Here is a 26,128-nt window from a genome sequence, read left to right as displayed (position 1 = left end):
CACATATATTCCTGCCTCCTTGAGAGGACTATGATCTCTGTCCTTCCTTCCTTCCTTCCTTCCTTTCTCTTTCCTTTTTTTTTTTCTAAAAAAAAGGCCAGTCACGGTGGCTCACACCTGTAATCCTAGCACCTTGGGAGGCCAAGGCAGGCAAATCACAAGGTCAGGAGATCAAGACCATACTGGCCAACATGGTGAAACCTGTCTCTACTAAAATACAAAAAATTAGCTGGGCATGGTGGTGCACGCCTGTAATCCCAGCTACTCAAGAGGCTGAGGCAGGAGAATCATTTGAACCCAAGAGGTGGAGGTTGCAGTGAGCCAAGATCCTGCCATTGTACTCCAGCCCAGGAGACAGTACAAGGCTCCATTAAAAAAAAAAAGCTCCATCAACTCTTCTTATTTTTTTCCCTCCTTTACACAAACTGTAAGTGAGATTCGGGTCATCCCAGATACCTGGAACATACAGGGACCTTAAAGAGAAGACCAAATATACTCATAGTCAAGCAGAAATTTCATAAACAAATGAAAAAGAACAAGAGAGACAGGCGGAGTAAAAGAAGAAATAACACTTAGGCTAAGTAGTGAAACTAATAGTTTAGATATATATGCTGGTATAAGTTAAACAAAAATGTCTAATGGCCTTTGCGAACATTATCTTACCAGGAATTGTCCATAGGTTTATACCTTGCTTGTTTTTTATATCATTTTAAAATAATGCATTTTAATATGGAAAAATATTCCTCATCAGTGATAAAGTAAATGCAAACTCACTTCATCTGCTTTTACGGAAGCCACTGCCAATTCCTTCTCCTTTACTGCAAGATCCTGAGAGAGTTTAGCAACAGATTCACTTGCCTCCATTAGCTTATCAAGACCTTGACAAATACACATATATATACTTTTGCTGAGTATATGTATATCCCTTCATCAAATATTTATTCAACATTTACTATTTATAAGGCACTGTACACATAATATAGCAAACACAAGACACTATTTGTAGACAAAAGCTTTAAAAATATACATATCCTTTTTTTTCCCAAAATATACATTTCTTAAGAGCAACAATACTGACCGTATTTCTGAGTTGCAACAGGAAGGCAGAGAAAATAGCTCTGACTGAAGAATATCACATGGCTACATTTAAGGGAAAGTCACAGTATCATAATAAGATTAGTTTAGCTAAGAAACGTATTTGACAAATTTATGCTCTCTTTGGCTTTGTTAACTGTTTGTAGCTATCACTTTTTGCCTTTAAATCACATTGCAGCTGAGGTGGCAAATGAGATAGAAAATATAAAAATTGGTATAAAAATGAAAGTAACTGTGAAAACTTATGTAACAGACTGCAACTTTTTGTACTATACAGAAAAAGAACTGGTTAACTGAATTGCTCACATTCCATTGGGCTCCAGGTAGTGGTATGTTGGTAAATATTTAACATCTGGATCACTGGGGGAAGGGGAAGCCCTCATTTGTATATTGTCCAATTTCTGTAGTGTAAACACTCCAACCATGGCTGATTTCAAGCTATCACAAGATTCCCAGTAGCACACTGATGCATAATATTCCTACCATACAGACAGAAGTAAATAACCTCGAGAACATTGATATGAGAAATCAGAGTAGGCCGGACGCGGTGGTTCACCCCTGTAATTTCAGCACTCCTGATGTCCAGAATTTGAAATCAGCCCGACCAACATGGCAAAACCCCATCTCTACTAAAAATACAAAATAAGCTGGGTGTGGTGGTGCATGCCTGTAATCCCAGCTACTTGGGAGGCTGAGGAAGGAGAACTGCTTGAACCTGGGAGGCAGAAGTTGCAGTGAGCCAAGATAGTACCATTGCACTCCAGCCTGGGTGACAGAACAAAACTTTGTCTCAAAGAAAAAAAAAAAAAGAGTAAAACTAAGAAGGGATGAGTTTGAGCATTTATTGCCCATATTTTAAATACAATATTAAATTGTAAGTATACATGAGTTAATTTTGAATAAAGGTATGTTTAACAAGCAGATCACAAAATTACTAAAAATTTAACATTATGCTCTCAAAAGCCAATACGAATCAGTTTCAGCACACTACTGTTCTAAAGCATCACACAGGAAAGCTACAAGAGGCTGAATCATGAGCAAATCACAGAAGATTTCTTTCACAGTCTTCTATCATCATTATGACTTCACAGATCTTGGTGCTCAGTTATGCTATGTGCTGAGTGTTTTTTTGTTTTGTTTTTTTGCTGGAGACAGGGTCCCACTGTCACCTAGGCTGGAGTGTAGTGGTATAATCTCTGCTCACTGCAGCCTTGATCTCCTCGACCCAAGTGATCCTCCCACCTCAGCCTCCCCAAGTAGCTGGAACTACAAGCGTGTGCCATCACCATGCCTGACTAATTTTTATACTTTTGTAGAGATAAGGTTTCACCATGTTGCCCAGGCTGGTCTTGAACTCCTGGGCTCAAGTGATCTGCTTGCCTTGGCCTCCCAAAGTGCTAAAATTAAAGGCATGAGCCACCATACTCAGCCCCTCAAGTTTTATTTAGAAATTGGAAAATAAGAACTAAAGTGTTTTAGCCACATGCTTTCTGGACATAAAATCTGTTCCAATGTTTACTTTTGCTAGTTATACTACACATAGCAGACACTTGGAAAACTCTTGCTTAGGTACATACACTCTTTTTGTTCTTATTTGTTTTTGTTTTTATTTTGCCTTTTCCTGTATTAGAAATGTAGGGAACATTAACATGGCAAAGTTTACACAAATCAAGGCCAATCAGAATGAAACCAAAAACTGAAATTGTTGTCCATTCCCAAAAACTGGCTTTTCTCCATCTGCCAGCCATGCCTCAGTGACTCAGCACGGAGCACTCAGAGTTGAAAGAGCCAAAAGAAATGGTTCTACAGAGAAAATGGGCCACCTCTGTTTAGATTTTCTTCTGCTCAGGGTTTCTTGACAGGTCAAAATACCCAGAAGGGCATCCTTTAAAATTACTACTATCAAAGTGAGCATTTTATTTTCACACAAAATGTCCACCAAATGAAATATTGAGATCCCTATCAAACAAATCCTAAAAAGATAGGATTCCATTTCTCTTACCAATATTCATACGTTCAGCTTGTTCATTAATGAATTTCACCTTTTCAGCATAAATGTTTTTATAGCCATTTACAAATGAAAGGTAAGATTTGGGAGTCACATGTGCTCTTCGGCGGTATCTGAAAGTAGAACATTAAAAGGACCATTTGGATCATCATGGGTACTCGCCATAAAATGACACTTTTCCTAAGGTGAAACCACTGTGATCATGTAGAGTGATTCAATAGCAGGAAGACAGGACTTGAATATGTTTCCCAGAGATCTAAATTTGTCTGATGTTTCGACCCTGAGGGGTCTTCGACTTCACCCTTAACTCCAACTCTGTTTTCTCATCTGGAAAACTGAGAAAAAAATATCTGCTCTACCCTCCCAGAATTTTGTGACGATCAGATAAAATCGCATATATAACATATTATGTGAAAGCTGGTGTCAACAGTGCAAAACTTTAGGGTTCTGGACAAATATTAGGGATAAGTGGCTGAAATGAATTTGTGTTGTGATCCATTTTCATTCCACTGATATTTGTTACACACCTCTTCACTGCTGGATATCAGCTGGATGGGTTTACAAAAGCAAAAACCAATGTCTCCCCATTTCACTGAATTGGCCTGGAAATCAAGGCAACTACGCTTGATTCAAATTTCCACTTTATTGTGGGCTTTATTACAAAAGGTATAGTTTTATACAGAAGAAGCTCAAGTAAAAAAAAAAGCTCTTCACATACTATAAAATTATTTAACCTTTTATATTAATTTGAACTTTTGGAGTTCTGAAAATTTGTAATGTTTTTAAGGTTTGGTTTTTTTTTTTAAAGATCTTGGGCATATATGTGATTTTCATTGAAGTGTTATAAAATATTACATTCAGAATAAATTTCAACAACCTAAGAAGATATAAAAAATTTGAAATATATACCAAAATTTTCAGAGCAAAGAAATAGGTTTTTGCAGCTGTACAAAGGTAAAAGTTTATTTCCACAGATGACGTTAGCAGGAGGAGTTCAAATAGAAAGAAAATCTTCTTAACAGTAAGAATTAATACACATTGATTCACCAAGATAATGTGGGAGATCTTACCTAAAATTATTTAAAAGGGTAGTCTGGGGATGTTGGTGTTTTGTATTGTTTTGTTTTGTTTTTTGAGATGGAGTTTTTGCTCTGGCACCCAGACTGAAGCACAATGGTGCGATCTCGGCTCACTGCAACCTCCCCTTTCTGGGTTCAAGTGATTCTCTTTCCTCAGCCTCCCAAGTAGCTGAGATTACCCACCACCATATCCAGCTAATTTTTGTATATTTAATAGAGACAGAGTCACACCATGTTGACCAGGTTGGTCTTGAACTCCTGACCTCAGGTGATCCATCCACATCAGCCTCCCAAAGTGCTGGAATTACAGGTGTGAGCCACTGCGCCTGGCCCCAGGGAATGGTTTTAAGTAAAGGAAAAGGTCTGGAATAAATATACTTTCATGAAGCAGGAATCTCATTGAAAATCAATGAAAGTGTTACCCAAACTCTCTATGCAGAAAAACAGGAATAGCTTTTCTGGGGATCCATGTTGGCCCATTTGTTAGTCTTACAGAGTGACTGTTATGCTTTGGGGGGGAAAAGCTGTGTTTTTGCACGGTTGATACCAGCTTTCACATAATGAACATATAATTGCTGCTTTTAGTGAGTGGTTTTCCCACAGTCAGTCAATATTTTGTTTCTTAGTTATCTGGCATAGAAACATTGGTAAGACTAATGCAAATATAAATTCTAAATACTTCCTTAACATAGGCAATAAAGAAAAATTAGAAACAGTGTACTTCTTTAATCAAAATAAATAATGCATTTGAATAAGAAACTAATTTTAAACAGTTGATGATGAATTAGTTAAGTCATTTTCAAAACAAAATTAAGCATATGAAACAAAATAATTCATTAAATTATCTGTTACAATGAGGCTTGGAGAATAAAAAGGTATTTATGTGTGGACACTGGTTCGTTTTTAAATATTGTTTAGGCCGGGTGCGGTGGCTCAAGCCTGTAATCCCAGCACTTTGGGAGGCCAAGGCGGGTGGATCACGAGGTCAAGAGATTGAGACCATCCTGGTCAACATGGTGAAACCCCGTCTCTACTAAAAATACAAAAAATTAGCTGGGCATGGTGGTGCTTGCCTGTAATCCCAGCTACTCGGGAGGCTGAGGCAGGAGAATTGCCTGAACCCAGGAGGTGGAGGTTGCAGTGAGCCGAGATCGCGCCATTGCACTCCAGCCTGGGTAACGAGAGCGAAACTCCGTCTCAAAAAAAAAAAAAAAAATCTTGTTTACTTGCCATCTCTTCATACAGAATCACTAGAAATTCAAAGCAAGAAAGATCTAAAAACGCAGCTAGGACCTCACGCTCAATCAATAGGAAGAGTCTTCTGTTGGATGTTACAATGCATTCTTCTTGGGAGTACGTGCTGTGGTTCCGTAGCTACAGGGCTTATGTAATACCACTTACCTTTGGAAATAACTTTCACAGCTCTCTGAAACCATGTCATGAAACAGGCCCATTGTTTCTACAACTTGTCTTTTAATTTCACTAGAGCAGACAATAGTATAGTCAGAAAGGAAGTAGGAGGCCACCGCAATCAGAGCCTCCTTCGGCCAGCGGCTGAACCAGTCCATAGTGCAACCTGATATCAAGCCAGGAAATTTCAAAGAACGGGCACGGAACTTCTCACCAACCTATTGATGGCAAAGTCAACAAACATTAGAAACACAGAGGGGTTATAAGTCAGCCAGAGAGAGATTTATGCACTCTGACCCAAAAGTGTGACATCACAAATTTGAAAATGAATCTTCTTGGGTTGCAATCATATATAAATGTAATGTTCCAATGAAGGGAGGAAATATACTTCACACTCTTCCCTGTCCTGGGACTGCATCTGCATTATTGCATTCAATTCTAGGAACTATCTTTTAAGAGAAAACTGACAAACTAGAACTCTTTTAGACAGAGGTCCAGGACAGTGAAAGCCCTGGACACTGGGACAAGTAAGAACAGATGTTTGGTCTAAAAAGAAAACAGCGTGGACAGATTTGCAAACACTTTCTCCAAACAGCTGAAAAACTTTCAGTGGAAGAGGGATTTTGTTTGTTTTACAGGGCAGAATTCGAAAAGCATAGAGACAAAATTCAATTGACTATAAATAAGAGCTTTTTGGCAATTAGACTATCCAAGAATGAAGCAGGCTGCCTTATAAATTAGTGAGACTCCCCAGAGCAGAGCTGTCAGTAGAACTTTAAGTGATAATAAAAATGTTTTATATGTATGCATTCCAGTGTGGTAGCTATTAACCACACATGACTACTAAGCACTAGGAATGGAGCTAAGCCAGGTGCAGGGGCTCACACCTGTAATCCCAGCACTTTGGGAGGCCTAGTTGGGTGACTGGCCTGAGTTCAGGAGTTCCAGACCAGTCTGGGCAACATGGCAAAACCCAATCTCAACAAAAAATACAAAAATTAACTGGGCATGGTGGCACGTGCTTGTAGTCCCAGTTACTCGGGAGTCTAAGTTGAGAGCATGGCTTGAGCCTGGGAGGTGGACACTGCAGTGAACCCTGATCATGCCACTGCACTCCAGCCTGGGCAACGGAGAAAGACCCTGTATCAAAAATAAACAAATAATAAGTAGAAATGGGGCTAGTGGGACTGGGGGATTAAATTTTTGTTTTTACTTAATTTTAATTAAAACTTAAGTGTCTGTATAGGCCTAATGGCTATCATATTGGGCAGCACAATGAAATAGAGATTTTCAAACCCACATCAGGGACATTATGGTAAAGATGATATGTCTACACTGGAGGTAGAGCTGGATGAGATTACATCACCAAGTCCCTTACAATTCAAACAACCCATGTCTCTAGGTAATTAATGAAAATTGCAGGTTATGCAATATTTTTTAATAATATGAATACTTTATACTGGAAATGAGAATTTGGAGATTGGTGGTACAAAAGCTTTAGGTTAATTCAATGTAAAAATATTAATATTTAAGATCATCATCTAATCAGAGAAGATAAACTAAGTGCTTTTAAATAAGAAACTCTTTCTACAGAGATATAAATAACTCACTGGAGAAAAGCAGAGAACAACATGTAAGTTCTTCTTTGATCTTGAAATGAAGTATTCATACAGATTATCAAAAGTAGGAGGATGGCGAGGCAGCTCCCTCTTCATCACTGAAATCAGACCTTGGGTGATTTCATCCATCTCATCTCGTGCAAACAAATTGGAGATCTTTAAGGAAGGGACAAGGAAGTATTCTGTATTTTAAGAGTTCTCCACAATGAATTCACTGCTAAAGTCCAGTCCCTTTTTTCTTTGCATGTCAACTTGTTTTACATTTTCTTTCTGCATCTCTACAGTTAAATCCGTGATTTGCCAGAGATTATCAAGACTGCAACTTTTTATTGAGCAGCTCAATCAAGAACAAATTGTGTTTTCCTGTGTTCAAATAGCTATCACCAAAAGCTATCTCCTCCATCACTTCAATCACCTCTTTAAAATGTCCAGGAGTGTCCTCTGTTTTTTGTTTTTTTGACCCAGAGTCAGTCTAATCAATTCTGGCTCCAAAATACTTAACTAATTTTTGCACCATTAAGCGTCTGGATATCGTGGTGCAGGGAAGAGTTAACACAGCAGGCTTAATCTTGAGAATGGTAAACATGCAGAGCTGACCATTGGCAGTTATCAGGAAACTTGGCTTCTGGAAAGTCTCCTCTATTAGTAATTGATAAGGTTGTTTTGCAGTGCCAACTAGACTGTTTACATTAACCTTGTGATATATGGTGAACATCTATGTGCTTTTCTTCTAGGAATCTGGAACTTTGGTAGTGTAGCTAGGCAGGAAGTAACTATCATGACCAGCCCTGAAAAAAAACCACTGGACTCTGAGTCTCAAATGGGCTTCCCTGAATGGAAACACAGTGCATGTGTTCCCGCCCTTCATACTGAATGGAGAGGACGCTCTGTATGGCCCCTTGGCAAAAGCATAGCAAGCTGGAACATCAATCCCATGTTCCTGGAACATCAATTACTCCACAAGATGAGTCTTTTTCTCTACTGATCTGGCTCGGTATCCTTACTGTGTTGCCGCAATAAATCTCAGCCATGAGAATAACTATAGGTTGAGCATCCCTTATTCAAAATGCTTGGTGCCACAGTGTTTCAGATTTCAGATTTTTTTCAGATTTTGGAATGTTTACATTTTGCTTACTGGTTGAGCACCCCAAATCCAAAAATCTGAAATCTGAAATGCTCCAATAATGAACGTGGCCTTTGAGCATCATGTCAGTTCTCAAAAAGTTTCAGATTTTGGAGCATTTTGGATTCCAGATTTTTGGATTTGAGATGCTCAACCTGTATATGCTGAGACTGGTGAATCCTTCTACTGGAGTCCTAAAGATGTGAGTGCTCATGGAAGTGCTGATACAAGTGATATCAGAAGTGGTTGTGTAGACACCCATTTGCAACTAACAGAACTGTTTCGACCATTCTATACTCCTGACTAGTATGTAGATAGATGAACAGATACTTCACTTCTCCTAAGATAAATTATAAGACCAAAGTAAAGTTTGAAGAGTCAAATAAGGAACCATGTTCAAAAATTTTAAAAAGCATATAAAGCATCTGGAGACGGGCAACATTAATTTCACAAGAACGTCAGAAAATCTACTAAATCTCATACATTAACTATGTCTAAAATAAAAAATGTACTAAATAGCCTCACTTTTAAAAGCTTGCTGCTTTTTCTATTCCAATATAATTCACATTTTTACAATATGGGTTTTTTTAATACTTTTGAGACCTACCTCCCCTGAAGATAGCAAGTTGTTAAGGTATTCTAGAAATGCCTCATCTTTTATTTCATTGTCAGTAAAGATGAAGGTGATGCCTTTTCCATCAGCACCAGCAACTTTATACAAAGCTTTTAAATCATCTGTTAGATTATTCACATTGTAAGACCTAAGAAGAAAAGTGATAGAAAATTTTAGATTAAAAAATACACAGTCATAATTTACCCCAGAACATAATAACAGCCCATGATAATTAGAGCATAATCGGTACCTGCTCCAGTAATGGTGCCTGCTAGAAAATACAGAGATTAGAGCTAAAGAGTGATTTGCTACCATTCAAAACAAATGCGTTTTGTTTAAGTTGAGAACTGAGAAACAGAGAACTTACCAAAAGTGATCCATGAAGCATAATTGGGAATAGAGAAACGAACTTTTATTCCCTACAATCTGACAGCCCTCAGCAACAGAGTTTGTCTGAGTAAATATATGTACAATACCTAAAACTCATCTGAAATTTGGATGAGTTTGGTTTGGTGAAAAAGTCACAATAAGTTATGAATAAAATTAGTGATAAATTGTATATAGTGGCAATTTGCCCAGCTCATTAAGTGGCTAGATACAAAGAAAACCCACAGAAAAGGATGCATTATGCAATACAACATAAATAATAAAAATGTTAGATGGTTACAGAATATGGAATGAAAAGATCTTGGTCTTTGTCCTTCTGTTTACTCTGTTTCTGGTCTAATGTATGTGCTACCACAGGTGATGAAATGTGTAAAAATAAAGCAGACACTATCTGAAATGTTAATCTTCATGGGTAAATTAATGACAAGGATGAAAAGATAATCCTCCTGGAAGGAGGTGTTACAGTGCAAGTAATAGAGAGTAGGCCATGGGGTCTCACAGAAAGACTATGGGCACTGGAACCAGAAAGATCTACTGGCCTGATGCTGTCAGAGTAATCCTCTCACTGACTGGTCGGTCTCTGAACTGATCAGCCAAAGATGTCAATTTGGCTGATTTTTTAAAGAATTAGAAGGACTGTTATGTATTGCTTTTGCAGTACATAGAGATAATGGCAACACATCCCTTGTCCAGGTCTTGATCTCTCTTGTTTCCTTCTTTCAAGTTTTCTAAAAGCATTCTCTGTGCTGCTTCTCTTCCCAATGCAATGTGGTTTCTGCACTCATCCACTCCACTGAAAGTTTCATCATATTGACCAGGCGTCCCCAAACTTTTTACACAGGGGGCCAGTTCACTGTCCCTCAGACCGTTGGAGGGCCGCCACATACTATGCTCCTCTCACTGACCACCAATGAAAGAGGTGCCCCTTCCTGAAGTGCGGCAGGAGCCGGATAAATGGCCTCAGGGGACCGCATGCGGCCCATGGGGCCGTGGTTTGGGGACGCCTGACTATCAGTTACCATTTTTCATGTGTTAACATTTTCAGATTAATTCCCTACCTGCTTAGTTTCTGGAAACCAGTCTGGATTTCCTCCTCTCTGTATTGCCCCTTCTTCTCACTCTCCATTGCAAACCCTCTTTCTCTATGTTGGGAGACCCCAGAGTTCTTTCCACAGTCATCTTTTTTCCCCATGACACATACTGTTCATACACCGCATGACCATAAACTGGTTCTCTCTGCTGAGACTTCTATATTGCTGTCTCCATAACCAGAACCCTCTGCTGAACTCCACATCCATGAGTCTTATTGTCTATGGAAACTGTTCTGCAGACACTGCAGACTCAAATATACTGAACTAAATTCTCACTTTACTCTTCAAAGATGGCCATTTACTTATTTATTCAACACATCCTTTTATAGAATTGCTTAAAAGAAAGCATTTAATAGTAAAAATAAAGACAAAGATTAAAGTGGCCCATTCTCAGGAAGCTTACAGCTTAGTCAAGGAGATAGAAATACATGTGAACAAGCACTTTTTTTAATGCAGTGTGATAAGTACAGCCATGCATTGCTTAATGATGGGGATACATTCTGATAAATGCATCCTTAGAAGATATCATGACGTGGGAACATGATACAGTTTGCATGCTTGTCCCCTCCAACTCTCACGTTGAAATATAATCCCCAATGTTGGAGGTGGGGCTTGGTGGGAGGTCATGGAGGTGTATCCCTCATGAATGGCTTAGCACCATCCCCTTGGTAATGAGTGAATTTTTACTCTGAGTTCATGTGAGATCTGGTTGTTTAAAGGAGTCTGAGACCTGCCCCCTCACTCTTTTGATCCAGCTCTCACAATATGACCACCTGCTTTCCCTCTGCCTCCCGCCATGACTGGAAGTTTCCTGAGACCCTCACCAGAAGCAGGTACCAGCACCACACTTCCTGTACAGTCTGCAGAACCTTGAGCCAAAACAAACCTGTTTTAAAATAAATTACACAGCCTCAGGTATTCATAGCAATGCAAAAACTGACTGACACAGAACAGCATAGAGTATAGCTACACACACCTAGGCTATATGGAATGGCCTATTGCTCCTAAGCTACAAACCTGAACAGCATGTTATTGCACTGAATACTACAGGCAATTCTAATGCAATGGTCCGTATTTATGTATCTATCTAAACATAGAAAAGGTACAGTTAAAATACAGTTTAAAAGATTTTTAAAATGCTACTCCAGTATAGGGCAGTTCGATTACAATTTCATGGGCCCACCACCATATATGCTGTCTGTTGTTGACCGAAATGTCAAAATGTCCTTATGCGGCACACAACAATACCTCTAAAGAAATTAGAGTGTCATCCTGGTCTTCCTGTTCTTGCCTCCTCTTCCTCCATATTGGGTCAGTTACTAAGTCCTATCAATCCTGCATACTTTAAACTGTCCCCACTGAGTCTTCCTCTCTATTCCCAGTTTGTCTGCTGTTATAAAATATACCCAGAGTTTTTTGTAATCTAGTGCAGTAAGACACGAAGACACAGGAATGCTTGTCATGAAGGAATATGTTTATACTCAAGGATCCCTAGAAACAGGAGGGAGCCTGTCATGCTAGGTAGGGTGATATGGGGAAACACCAGGGTCAATCAGGAGGCAAACGGAGTGATGGGAAAACCCTGGTGAGTCTTTAGTGTGGTTTTCATGAAAAAGGTAAAGCAGGTAAGCAGATTTAGGATTAGCTAGTTTGAATAATTTCGGCAGGCTCTGGGGCATAAGAACAGTCCCTAGTTGACTGGTATGTGGCCCTGGGGTCATTAGGGCAGAGGAATATCCTAATCAACCATGAGATTTCACTAGACACCCACCAGATACAGGAGTTGGTTGGGAGTAAGGACCCTGGAGTGCTTGGTTTGCATATGAAAGGTACTGTCCTGGCGGAGTTGTTTTAATCTCTAAGAATTGGCTACCCTGGAAGGATCAGTCTCTCCCCAGTCAGCAGGATCTCAGATGCCAGAGTATCAAGAATATAGAAATTAAGAAAATATAGTGAATAAATTTGCCTTGATTTAAGCCTCTGTCATTCCTGACTCTAATGAGTGCAACACCACTTACCTCAGGATCACAAATGTAGATGCCTACAGGAATCAGACAGGTAATGCCAGTGAGTGAAGCTGCGCTGGTGGGGTCTGTGAACCGGAGGATTGCATGCCCCATCCAAGGAGGCAGCTGCTCCTGAGCTCTGCCACCTGGGTGTGTAGGCCCTACGTTGCCAGATCTTCCAATTATTTCAAAAAAAGTCAGAAACGTGCTTTTTTCAAAATATGAGACCTCTCAATTTTTAAATGTTGACAACTAATTTACTTTTTTGAAGTAAAACTAAATTAATATCTACTTATTTGCTGTTTTATGTTTTTAAAATACAATAAATTATATCTTGTTAAATATTTATTTTTCATTTGCTTGGCAGATGAAAATTTAGATCACTTTGCTAATTTATAAACCAACACACAGAATGATTTGTGTGTTTGTTTATAAATTAGCAAAGAGATCCGAATTTTACATGGGAATAAAAGGCCAAATGGACAAGATATTTTGAAGAACAACAGCAAAATTAGAGATCTGACACTACCAAATATACATATGTTAAATTTAAATATGTATTAAAGAAGCTACAGCAATTAAAACAGTGAGTAATGATACAAAGATAGATAAGAAAGCCAGTGGATGAGACTAAGTAGTCACATATATGATCAAATGACTTAAGACAAAAAATGACAGTGTGATGTGACAGGAAAAAGATGACCTTTTTAATAATTGGAGCTGGATCAACTGGATATCAGTATTGAAAATAATCATCACAACTCCTATATCAGACATTGTAAGATAATTAATTTTAGGTCTGTTATAGAACTAAACACGAAAGTAGTAAATTTTATGTGCAAATGTGAAGAAAATCATAGGGAAATATCTACGTGCCCTTAGGTCAAACAAAGATTTTTTAATAGAATACAAAGAGCACTGAATAGAAAGAAAAAAAAATGGATGTTTCCTTAAAATTAAGATCCACTAAGAGAATGAAATGGTAACTCAATAACTGAGAGAAGATATTTGCAATATGCACCCTTTATATCCAAAACACATACAGAATTCTTTACAATCAATAAGAAAGAATCACAACCAAATTGAACAAAAATGGAGAAAGGGCTTAAATAATTCACAAAAGAGCCTATCCAAATGGCCACCGAGAGGTGAAAAGGTGCTCAACATCTTTAGCCATCCAGAAAATGCAAACTGAAACCACAGTGAGCTATCACTCTACACCTCTTAGAATTGCTAAAATCGGCTGGCAAGGTGACTCATGCCTGTTATTTTGAGAGGCCGAGGCAGGTCGATCACTTGAGGTCAGGAGTTCAAGACCAACCTGGCCAACACGGTGAAACCACGTCTCTACTATAAATACAAAAGTTGACTGGGCATGGCAGCACCGTCCTGTGATCCCAGCTACTAGGGAGGCTAAGGCAAGAGAATCGCTTGAACCTGGAAGGCGGAGGTTGCAGTAAGCCAAGATCTCACCACTGCACTCCAGCCTGGGTGGCGGAGCAAAACTCCATCTTAAAAAAAAAAAAAAATAGCTGAAATGAAAAAGACACACAATGCCAAACTGAACAAAAATGGAGAAAGGACTTAAATAACTCACAAAAGAGCCTATCCAAATGGCTCTTTTTTTAATTATTTGGGGGCAAGGATGAGGAGTAAACAAAACTCTCATGACATGTTGGTGGAAGTGTCAACTGGTACAACTACATGAGAAAACTACTACGCAGATCAACTAAAGCTAAATATATAGATACCCTACATCCAGCAATTTTAACTCTAGGTATATATTCAGACATATACAAGAATATTTACAGTAGCTCTATTTGCCCCAAACCAAATGTTTATCAAGAGTACAATGGATAAATTGTGCTAGTATCTGATAAAGTGGAAGATCATGCAGCAAAAAGAATGAACAACTCTTGCTACATGTAGCATCATGGATGAATCTCACAAACAATGCAATAATAGAAATGGGATGCAAGGAGCAAATCCTGTATGGTTCAACTGATACAAAATTCAAAACTAGGCAAAATGCATCAGTGGGCTTACCCTTTGAATATGGTTACCTTAAGGAGGGTAATGACTGCAATGTAACATGGGGGTGCTTCTGGGGTACAAGTTGTGTTTTATTTCTTCATCTATAGACTGGCTACATAGATGTATTTATTTTGTGATACTCATAACTTGTGTAAACATCCTTACATATATAATACTTAAAGTTTACTTTAAAAAGAAATACAGAACAGTGTTGTTTCCTTTTTTCTAAAGCAAACATTTAAACTCAGAGAAATTAACTATAGAAAAACATACTGTGTTTTATTTCATCCTACCTGGTTAACGTTATCTGGAATATTTGATAGCCAGCAATAAAAGAGGCCAATCTTGAAAGACTTTGTTTTCCGGAACCACCAACACCCACCAGCAATGCATTTCCACAGGATGTTCGAATTATTCGTGAAATCTGTTTTGAGATTTAAAAAGTGCTTATTAGAAAAAAAAAAAAAAAGGATGCAGATGTTTACACTTTCTTATACGAAATGAGACCAAATTTTGATCATATGTTTCTAGGTGATATTAGACCTTTTGCTTGTTAATGGTCTATCTCAGAATCTTTAAAATTAAAGTTTAATATTTATTTGTTCAGCTGAATCTTTCCTTTACCATCTCTATTTACATCATGAAGAACAGAACAAACCGAATCTACTTCCATTTTAAAACTATTCTATGTGTGTTCATGTGTGTGCCTGCATGTATGATTTTATTATTTTTAGAGCCAATGGGTAGTGGAGCTGCTCTTCCCAATCTGCAGAAGACATAAGAAATGTTTAGAATTGTTTTTGATTATTCATCAGCTTAACACACTTAACCATGTAGACGCCAAACTCAACAATGAATACTAACTCTATCATATCTCTGCCAATAACTTTTTTCTTTTAGTACAATTCTATTTATGGTGGGGAAAGGGGGACATTTCTAGAAGCCAACTTGGAGAGACAGCCTTTTATCTGGTGTTGCTTTTCTATGGTTGATTTCCTCAGTGAAGATAAGACTCAAATTGTGGCTCAAATCTTAGGCAGGCAAATTGAAGACATTGCTAAAAAGCTGTCTTTTATATTACTGTCACTGATTAGGGAGAAAGTCTAGATGAATCACTAAATTCACTATCATCACTAAAAATAAATTTCTTAAAAGACAAATTTTATAGATGGTGGATCAATAATGATACCCTGGTATGTGTAAATTCTATCAGTATATTTTAAAATATATTAATCACTTATGGTTTTGCACTCAGAATAGCATCTCAGAACCCCAAGATGTAGCCACAGTGAATGCTCAATAATTACTCGTTGAATAGCTGAGTGTGAAAACAGCCCTTTTTGGTGTTAACTCTACCTGGCTTCTAGTCTATTCTCTCACTGGTCCTGTATACCAACCTTACCCCTGTCCCATCACCAGTAAGCCAGTCATAACACTAATACTTTTTAAAGAACAGAATTCCCATAATATCAAAATATAATTTGAGGGAAGTATTTTTTTCACAAGGTTCTCCATACTTTATTTTTTGAGGTGGAGTCTCACTCTGTCACTCAGGCTGGAGTGCAGTGGTGCAATCTCAGCTCACTGAAACCACTGCCTCATGAGGTCAAGCAATTCTCTGCCTCAGCCACCTGAGTAGCTGGGATTACAGGCACCTGCTATCACGCCCAGCTAATTTTTTGTATTTTTGGTAGAGACAGGGTTTCGCCATGTTGGCCAGGCTGGTCTTGAACTCCTGACCTCGTGATCTACCTGCCTCACCTTCCCAAAGTGTGGGATTGCAGGGGTGAGACACTACACCTGACATACTTTCTAAAGGTTCTCCATACTTTCTTGTTGTACAGTGTGCCAAAAGTTCTGAACCCAAAACGATTTGCCCTTGAAAAACATTTGCTGTCATGTAGGTGGATTCAAATAAAGGGTTTCTTATTAAGCCTTTGTTTTCTGGACCAGTGAACTGACCCAACCTGTGTACACTCTTCTATACAATACCTGACAGTATATTCTCTCAAAAAATTTATCTATGTAAGCTTTTATATGATCTATATATATCAGTAGATAGGGAACAGTTAGAACCTTAATAAGATGAGTCATTGCATCTTTAAAAAACACCAGATCAAGAGATGTTCCTCTAATGAGTTCATTGAACTGTCTCTGGTAAAATTGGAGTTTCTCAGACAGAAAGTCAAAGGATGGCACCTAGGGGTGGGGAGAAAGAGAAAAACATAGTATTTAAGATCCAAATATGTATTAAAGTAGCAATTGTAAAGACACTCAAAAGTAATTTTAAAATGTATATATCTTTTTTAAACTTTATGGATTTCCAGAGATGTCTCACATATTAGTCGACTTTTAGTTATTTTCCTTTCCTAAGGCCTGAAACTTCACGGCATTAGTTGGTTTCTAGTGCAAAATCATTTCTGACCTTTCCCTACCAACTCCTATCCATGGTAATTAACACATTCATATAAGAGATATTATCCTTAGCTTTTATTTGCTTTTTAATATTGTTTGTGGCTTTCAAAAATATAAAGAAATTTTACATTATTTATGGAGTCAAATCCACAAGTCTTCATTGTTCTGAAATAAATCCATACCTATTTTCTTTGTTTTGCTAATTGTTCCTCCCCATCTAATTCTTTGATCTACATACAACTTTATTTTTATGTTTTAGAGCAGGCGTCCCCAAACTACGGCCCGTGGGCCGCATGCGGCCCCCTGAGGCCATTTATTCGGCCCCCCGCCACACTTCAGGAAGGGGCATCTCTTTCATTGGTGGTCAGTGAGAGGAGCACAGTATGTGGCGGCCCTCCAACGGTCTGAGGGACAGTGAACTGGCCCCCTGTGTAAAAAATTTGGGGAAGCCTGTTTTAGAGTCAAGGACTCACTCTGTCACCCAGGCTGGAGTGCAGTGGCCCGGTCATAGCTCACTATAGCCTTGACTTCCTTGGCTCTGCGATCCTCTTACCTCAGCTCCTCCACATTGAGGGAATTACAGGCATAAACTATTTCACCCCATTCTACATGCACTTCAGAATTACTTTGTTACTTATATATAACCTTGTTTTTAAAAGTCCTTTGAAATCTTGTTTCAAATTTCATTAAAACTATATATTAATTTAGAAAGAATGGTATATTGCTATTTAAGTTTTATCATATTCATTCCTAGATGTTTAATGTTGTTGCTGTTAAATGAAATACTTATGTCATATTTTCTGTCTTGTGATTGTTGGCAAGTGTTGGTAAATTTTTTCTGTATAGGGCAAGACAGTAAATATTTTAAGCTTTGTGGTCCATTCAGTCTCTACTCACCCCTGCCATTGCAGCGCAAAAGCAACTATGGCCAATATTTAAACCAATGGGTGTTTCAATAAAACTTATTAATGAACACTGAAATATGAATTCTACATAATTTTTACATGTCACACAATATTGTTTTATTTATTTATTTTTTGGTAACTATTTAAAAATGAAAAATCAGCCAGGCACAGTGGCTCACGCCTGTAATTCTAGCACTTTATGAGGCTGAGATAGGTGGATCACTTGAGGTCAGAAGTTTGAAACCAGCCTGATCAACATGATGAAACCTTGCCTCTACTAAAAATACAAAAAATTAGCCAAATGTGATGGCGGACACCTGTAATCCCAGGACCAACATGGTGAAACCATGTCTCTACTAAAATTTTTAAAAAATAGCCAGGCGTGGTGGCAGGCACTTGTAATCCCAGCTACTAGGGAGGTTGAGGCAGGAGAAGCACTTGAACCCAGGAGGGAGAGATTGCAGTGAGCCGAGATCACACCACTGTACTCCAGCCTGGGTGACAGAAAGAGACTCCATCTCATAAATAAATAAATAAAATCCTTCTTAGCTGATAAGTCTGAAGAAAACAGGCCAGAGGGCTGGATCTGGCCCAGAAAATGTAATTTGCCAACCCCTGGTATAGGTATAGAGGATAGTTATTTCATATTTATATAATGCGTGGTCACCTTACTGAACTCTTTCTCTCTTTCTTTCTCTCTCTCTCTCTCTCTCTTCCTGTTTTTTTATTATTATTATTTTTTGAGACAGTTCTTATTCTGTCACCCAGGCTAGAGTGCAGTGGCACAATCTCAGGTCATTGCAGCCTCAAACTTCTGGGCTCAAGTGATCCTGCCACCTCCACCTGCTGAGTAATTGGGAGTACAGGAGCATGCCACCACATCCATCTAATTTTTTAAATTTTTTTGTAGAAACAGGGTCTTACTTTGTTGCCCAGGCTGGTCTCAAACTCCTGGGCTCAAGAAATCTACCCACATCAGCCTCCAAAGTGCTGGAATTATAGTAACTCCATGGTGGGGCTCTGGTACAAAGATAAATATCTAGTTAGGTGAGTGATCTGAAAACCTCTTTTTAAGAGATGAAAATAAATACCAATTCATATATTTTGGGTACTTCAAACACAGTGTCTTCAGGTTCATCACCAGTTGGTTCTGGCATGTCACGGAGAAAATCCACAAAGTATGGTTCAGGAAGAATACACGATGCTGCATCAGAGCCAATATTTTCTTCAACTGCACGAATAAGATGGGCATTGAACCACTGCTCATCTTCAGGAGTTATAAATCTGAAAGGAAAATGTAGTAGTAAGAATGTGAAATATGAAAGCATCTTTTCTAACTAAGCATGTTCCTTCACGTCTTCTCAGCCCCACCCTGCACCTTCTCAATTCAGGAAGGGGAAACAATATGTTCTGCCTTTTGATAAGAAGGGCATAACCCCATCCAAGAAAGTTATACCATTAATAGCATTACTTATAGGAAATACAGATGAATCACTTAGGTGGATCGAAAGTCCCTAAAACTTGTGATAGGAATGCAGAAGTGACTGTTGGTAGCGGACGAGCGTTCTCTTTCTGGGTTGGTGGGTTCAGTGCACAAAGGTCCTTTTCGGGTTTACAATATCATAGAAGGAAGAGAGGACAAAGAGGGGTAACATTTGACAAGTATCACCCTTGTGTGAGACATGGTAGATACTTTACAACTTTGTGAAATTAGTATTATCATCCATGGTTTATAGATGAGGAAATGGAGGCCCAGAAAGATGACTGAATTTAACTTTAACGGGATTGCTTAACTTCAAAGGGATGAAATCAAGTTTCCCCACGTAAAACCTACAAACAGCTCACAATTTGTTGAAAATATGCACAACAAAAATGTGCCTCTGAATGTTAACTCTGCTGATCCGGTGATTGATAAAGATGTGTTGTTGAAGTCATACTTGGGTAAATTGGCAGAGCGTTGTTTTAAGGTGGTGGGCAGATGAGAGATGCCATTAATGCTTCACAAGCCCCACAGATAATTATGACAATGCTCCTTACTCTACTTATCTGAGTAGACAATGCAAGAATTAACCAGCCAGGCACGGTGGCTCACACCTGTAATCCCAACACTTTGGGAGGCCAAGGCAGGCGGATCACCTGAGGTCGGGAGGTCGAGACCAGCCTGAGCAACACGCAGAAACCCTGTCTCTAGTAAAAATCCAAAAAAAAATTAGCTGAGCATGGTGGTGCATGCCTGTAATCCCAGCTACTTGGGAGGCTGAGGCAGGAGAATCGCTCGAACCCAGGAAGCAGAGGTTGCAGTGAGCCAAGATCACATCATTGAATTCCAGCCTGGGCAACAAGAGCAAAACTCCATCTCAAAAAAAGAATTAACTGAGTAGTATAAATTTCTCAGGTCATACATTTAAACTCAAATGCCACAATGCGCACCTGTCTGCAATTACTCTGTTGCACTCGTGTTTGAAAAGTGACAGGAGAGTAGGGATTGAAGCGCACTCCTCAGCTTTTATGGTCAACATTCCTTGCCAAATTCTGGAAAGATCTCGAAGATTGAAGATGTAATGAAATTTAGAAGGAGTTGGCAGCATCTTCACCTAGAGACGAAAAAATGTAACACTCTCAATTAGTTTTCAGATACAACTAAAAGTAGAATTACTTATAGAACTGTCTCACAAATCCTATTTTAGATAAAATCTGCTGAGTAAATAAATCAAGGTTAAGCTCACATTTTGTGACAACACTGACATAAAAAAACATCATAAATAAACCAACTTAGGATTTAAAAGACCATAAGCTCTTGGATAGGATGGACTCAAGACCAATGTGCTGGATGCAGATTCCAACGCCTTGTTCTACCACCATCAGTTGGCTTTGAAAAGTCACTTTCCCCAAGTTCTTAAAAACTATGTGAATTGTGGGAATAATTATCGCTAATCATTGGTAGTGTATACGTGGAAATAGGTCATAGCAAAAAACTGAATGTGAGTTGGTTGTCATGCAGGTAAGAACAATGAATGTTCACTTTTAAAGCTAATAATGACTGTCTTCTATAAATTGCTTTGATTAGGGTCCTTAATGTGTTAGGAGTTCCATAAAGATATATGCATATCATAACCTGGATTTTACTGTGTGGATCCAAACTCAGTTAACAGTCTTTCATATATCTGTATATCCATAATAAGTGGACAGGCAAGTCTGACATGCAGCTGTAAGTATAGTAATAGATGTTTTTTCTGTTAGAGCACAAAGACTGTATTCAGCTATGCTAACTTACTTTCTACCGACTTCTAGAACATAAAAAGGCAAAGCTGTAACAACAGCACATTTTTACCCAGAGAGATACCCACTAAGGGGTAAACTTGAGGTACTCTAGATATGGAACGCATTGATGGTCATGTATAAAGATCATAGTTGATAACATTAGCATCATTTTTAAAAGTAAAAATAATGATAATTCTGGTGATACAAATTCTCCACACAACGATTTCCCTAAAGCAAATGCTTCCTTTAGCATCTGTTCAGAAATGAAGTTCTTTCTATATTGAAAAATTAGCCTATTGAGTTTGTAATTTTTACAGGCTAATTCACAGTGCTAGTTAAAACAGCAAGTAGCATGGGGAGATGAAAAGAAAAGAAGTGTATTTTATCAACCACCTATCAACTTCCTTCTTTACTCAGTTCCATTGCAAGCTAAAATGTTCATCCTACCCACTCAAATATAAAACATAGAGTTATATTACCAATATGCAAAAACACTCAAAGGGGTAAGGTTATGTAAATATTGCTTTATTTTTTTTTTTTAATGGAGTCTTGCTCTGTCGTCCAGGCTGGAGTACAGTCGTGCAATCTCTGCTGATCGCAACCTCTGCCTCCTGGGTTCAAGCAATTCTCCTGCTTCAGCCCCTGAATAGCTGGGATTACAGGCACACACCACCACGCCCAGCGAATTTTTGTATTTTTAGTAGAGACTGGGTTTCACCATGTTGCTCAGGCTGGTCTCAAACTCCTGACTTTGTGATCTTCCCGCCTCGGCCTCCTAAAGTGCTTGGATTATAGGCGCGAGCCACTGCGCCCAGGTGAATATTGCATATTGCTTATTTTTTTTTTTAATGATAAAACACCACAGCCATGGTAGCAGCCATTGGCAACTGAAGCAGTCATTAAAGATAGTCTGCAAAAAATTCTTTTCTTTCCTTCTCATTATTTGTTAACCTGCTTCTTTCCTTCTCTTCTATTTCCCTCTGCTTTCCATCACCTTCTTTCTCTTCTCACCTGCTTCTGCTTTAAAGTTATATAAAGTAATATAAAGTTGGGCTGATAGACAAGGCATGAATGGATTAAAAGATAGACAGGGCTTTGTGAAGGTGAGAGATTTGAAGAAAAGATACAAAGAAAGCTGCTTATGTAGAGATGGGCAGAGGAGGAAGATTCATTCATTTTTGTTCTGTGTGTGTGTGTGTGTGTGTGTGTGTTTTGTTGCATTTTGGGGTACACGTGAAGAACATGCAAGATTGTTACACAGGTACACACATGGTAGTGTGATTTGCTGCCTTCCTCCCCCAATCAAAACCGATGAGTTAGTGTCCTTTGTAGGGACATGGATGAACCTGGAAACCATCATTCTCAGCAAACTGACACAAGAACAGAAAATCAAACATTGTATGTTCTCACTCATAGGTGGGTGTCAAACAATGTGAACACATGGACACAGGGAGGGGAGCATCACACACTGGGGTCTGTAGGGGGGAAACAGGGAAGGGGCAGTGGTGGGTGGGGAGTTGGGGAGAGATAGCATGGGGAGAAATGCCAGGTTCATCCATGTCCCTACAAAGGACACTAACTTATCAGTTTTGATGGCTGCATAATATTCCATGGTGTATATGTGCCACATTTTCCCTGTCCAGTCTATCATCGATGGGCATTTGGGTTGGTTCCAGGTCTTTGCTATTGTAAACAGTGCTGCAATAAACATTCATGTGCATGTGTCCTTATAGTAGAACAATTTATAGATTCATTCATTTTTCAATGACTGAGCACCTCCCCAGTACTTAAGAAGACACAGTGGTAAACAGAGGACAGATAACTCTGCTGCCATCAAGGGGGATTTTATTTTAGTTGGGGGAGCCTGAGAATGAACAGGAAACAAATATATATGTAAAGCAAATAATGATAGAAGCCATGGTTAAAAATCAGGGTCAGCAGACAGATAATAACTAGGATAGGGACGCAGGCAGTCACTTTAGAGGACAATCGCAGACAGTCTCTCTGAAGGTAAGAATGATGAGCATCAGCTAAAGTATGGCAGCTTAGCAGTGCAATAAACCCGGCCGGGGTGCTCAAGGAAACGTGAGCAGGGCGACTCAGCTGGAGCAGAATGATAGAGGGCAAGGGAAGTAAGTAGAGCCTGCTGACATTGTAAGTGGAACTGGGAATCTACTGGTGGTTTTAAGAAGGAGTAACGATCTCTGGTTTACTTTTTTAAAATTATCATCTAGGACTGTGAAAAGAACAGACTCCAAGACAGCAAGCAGAAAGCAAGGAGATTGGTTAGGAAGTTACTGAAGGGACAGGGGACAGGTGATAGGAGTACTTATCAGAGTGGTCACAGGGGGATGGCGAGAAAGGCTCAGCTTTGGGATAGATTTTCAAGGGGAGGTCACTGAGATTTACTGATGGACTGGATGTAGGCCATGAGAAAGACATGAATTAAGGATGATGCCCAGTATTTTTAGCCTAAGAAGCAGAATAATTGGTGTTGCTACTAAGACGCAGAAGTCTGAGGGAGGATTGTATTTAAGGACATTTAAGAGTTCTGTTTGGACATGGTAACTTTGAGATGAGTATCCAACATCTAACATTGATGTCTATTAAGCAGTTGGAAATCAGCCTGAAGGCAGGCAGAGAGGCCTGGGATGGAGATATCCATTTTGAGTCATCGCCACAGGGATGGTGTTTAAAGCGCTGAAGCTGGATGAGGCCACCTAGGGAAAGAATGTAGATAGACAAGAGAGCCCAGCATCGAGACCAGGTACATTTCAGGATTTAGAGGAGGGGATGAAGAAGTGGGACTTTAATGAAGTAGCCAGTGAGCTAGGAAGAAAACCAAGAATATGGGGACCCTCTGAAGCCAAGTGAAGAAAATATCTAGAGGGATCATTTAGGTCAAATCCTGTTTAAAAGTCAAGTAAGAGGAAGAGGAAAATTAACCTTGAGATGTGGCAAGATGGAGGTCTTTAGTGACCTTGATGAGAACATGGGGAATGAAAGCTTGTGCAGAATGGGTCAAAGAGGTAAAGCAAAGACGCTGAGGATGTGGAGCCAGGAAACATCCAAATAACAAAAGAAACTGATGGAGAGACACCTGGCAGGGCAAAGCCTTTCAGAAAACTACACATATAAGCACATTAAATTGAACGACAGTTCTACGGGAAACCACATACATCTTACCACAGAGAACTATTTCAGACGCTCAGTCCTTGCCACTCATTTTGGACTTTCTTTAAAAGAGGCACAATGGCACTTGCAAAGGCCCTGTGTTGGCAAGGAGCAGGGCCCCACGCTCATCACTGAAGGTGGCCACGTGGAAGAGCATCTCATAAGAAACCCCAAATTCCTCTTCTGATACTTCTGTATCTAGAAATCCCCCAGTCTACCTAGGAATCTGAAAGGCTGGCATACTCCAGGTTTCCCAGGAGACAAGCACCTGCCACATGTGTGTAATTGGCCTAATGGATGTGTAGTGAATTACAACAACTGATCCCTATCTCCTTCATGACTTTTTGTCAAATACGTCAACCTCGTTTTTATCTCAGACCTATACCTAAGTGCCTTTTTATGAGTACTGCCTTAAGTCATCTGGGGAAAGCTGCAGGTGTGCTGAGCTTTACTTAGGACACTGACTTGTGTATGCAAATCTAGCCAATTTTTGTTAAGAACACTTCCATCCATTTACTAACTCATGCTCCAGCTCAGAGAAACACACAAGTTAGACTTCAAGTCCTAGTTGGCTGAGAATATATGGAAATCCATGTATTCAGTCAGTCAATAAGCATTTGAGTGTCTGACATAGTTTGGTGGAGGGAGACAGATAATGCAAACAAAGATTTACAAATCACAGTAGCAAGTGGAAATGCAGTGTTCTCATTTCAGCAAAATTCTACTTTGTCTTGGATGTCATGTCTGGTTTACAGTAACATCTCATACATATGGAAAGCACCATTTAGTCAGAACATTTGCTCCCTGGAAGGAAAAGGTGTCATAAATCTATTTGAGCACCTAATTTGTCTTCTCCAAAAAAACACCACTACATATGATATTATGATAACTTAATGAGCCACGAGGTGAGAACTAGGGCTGAATAACAGTTGCCTTCTTAAAAGTTATTGACAACAAACCATTCTGTACCTTAGTCCATTGCCACAGCACTCTGCCCACTGAGACTAAATCCACAATCATCTCACATATTTGAGGCTTGAAACTTCTACAAGGATCAAAGTATCCACATCCAATAATTCCTGAAAGATAAGCAGGATTGAAGGTATAAGCTTAGTAAAAGATTTCAAAGTATATGTTTATCCCAGTGAACAAATCATTACAAGGCTGACTACGCTGAGTGTTGTTCAGAATCTCTCTCAAGGGATCAACTAAGACTGGGAATCAGTAGTGGATCAAGCCAAGCTTAGTATGCAGTGATAAGTATTTTATATGTATTGACTCATTTAAGCCCCTACCCAGCACCCTACAAGAAAGAATACAAGGTAGATATTGTTATTACTAGTCCCATTTTAATATGAGCTTAGTAACTCGTTCAAGTTTACACGGCTTGCATGCACACAAATTTGAGATGTGAACCCAAGCAACCTGGCCCTAGAGTCTGGAAATCAGTATTCACCCTGAAGCATATGTGAGCCTAGAGATATCTCCCTCATCTTACAGAGAAGGAGACCAGGCCCAGACATGCGAAGTCGATTGTTCAAGGTCACATGGATTGGTATTGGCAGAACTGCAATCAGGACCATTTTTTTCCAGCCTACAGTCAGTCACCACTCTGGCCTGGGCTAGACATGTAACATTCCTAGGGAACACCCAACATAGTGATGGTCTGACTGTTATCATCACTCTCAGAAAGACTGGGGTGTAGGTTTATAGACTCTCCTTAAAGTCTCAAAATATCTTTTAGACTGTAGAAAGATTTACTCTGCTTCACTCCAGCGAGACTACACGCTGCATAGTGTGTTCAGTTCTGAGCATGGTATTTTTCAGAGGAATAGAAATATGATTATCTTCTTAGAGATGCAGAACAGGCTTATGAAGAATAGAGACTCAAGGAACTGGAGTTTGTTC

At 39.1% G+C, this 26,128-nt stretch overlaps 1 protein-coding gene across 1 annotated transcript in view; it reads right to left on the bottom strand.

The window, feature by feature from the left end:
• The window catches only part of DNAH8 (dynein axonemal heavy chain 8), a 313,022-nt gene that overhangs the window by 107,411 nt on the left and 179,483 nt on the right, over positions 1–26,128 (bottom strand). The window contains exons 57-66 of the mRNA XM_039467518.2: positions 25,190–25,299; positions 20,216–20,379; positions 18,877–19,069; positions 16,542–16,664; positions 14,759–14,889; positions 8,942–9,095; positions 7,203–7,367; positions 5,584–5,810; positions 3,098–3,216; positions 775–878 (exon numbers count right to left, since the gene is read on the bottom strand). Coding sequence (XP_039323452.2) covers positions 775–878; positions 3,098–3,216; positions 5,584–5,810; positions 7,203–7,367; positions 8,942–9,095; positions 14,759–14,889; positions 16,542–16,664; positions 18,877–19,069; positions 20,216–20,379; positions 25,190–25,299 — 1,490 coding nt within the window. The remainder of the gene's footprint in view (positions 1–774; positions 879–3,097; positions 3,217–5,583; positions 5,811–7,202; positions 7,368–8,941; positions 9,096–14,758; positions 14,890–16,541; positions 16,665–18,876; positions 19,070–20,215; positions 20,380–25,189; positions 25,300–26,128) is intronic.

The sequence above is a fragment of the Saimiri boliviensis genome, chromosome 4 (assembly GCF_048565385.1).
Source record: "Saimiri boliviensis isolate mSaiBol1 chromosome 4, mSaiBol1.pri, whole genome shotgun sequence".
NCBI lineage: Eukaryota > Metazoa > Chordata > Mammalia > Primates > Cebidae > Saimiri > Saimiri boliviensis.
The sequence above is the reverse complement of the archived record's forward strand: the minus strand, read 5'-3'. Positions and strand labels throughout refer to the sequence as shown.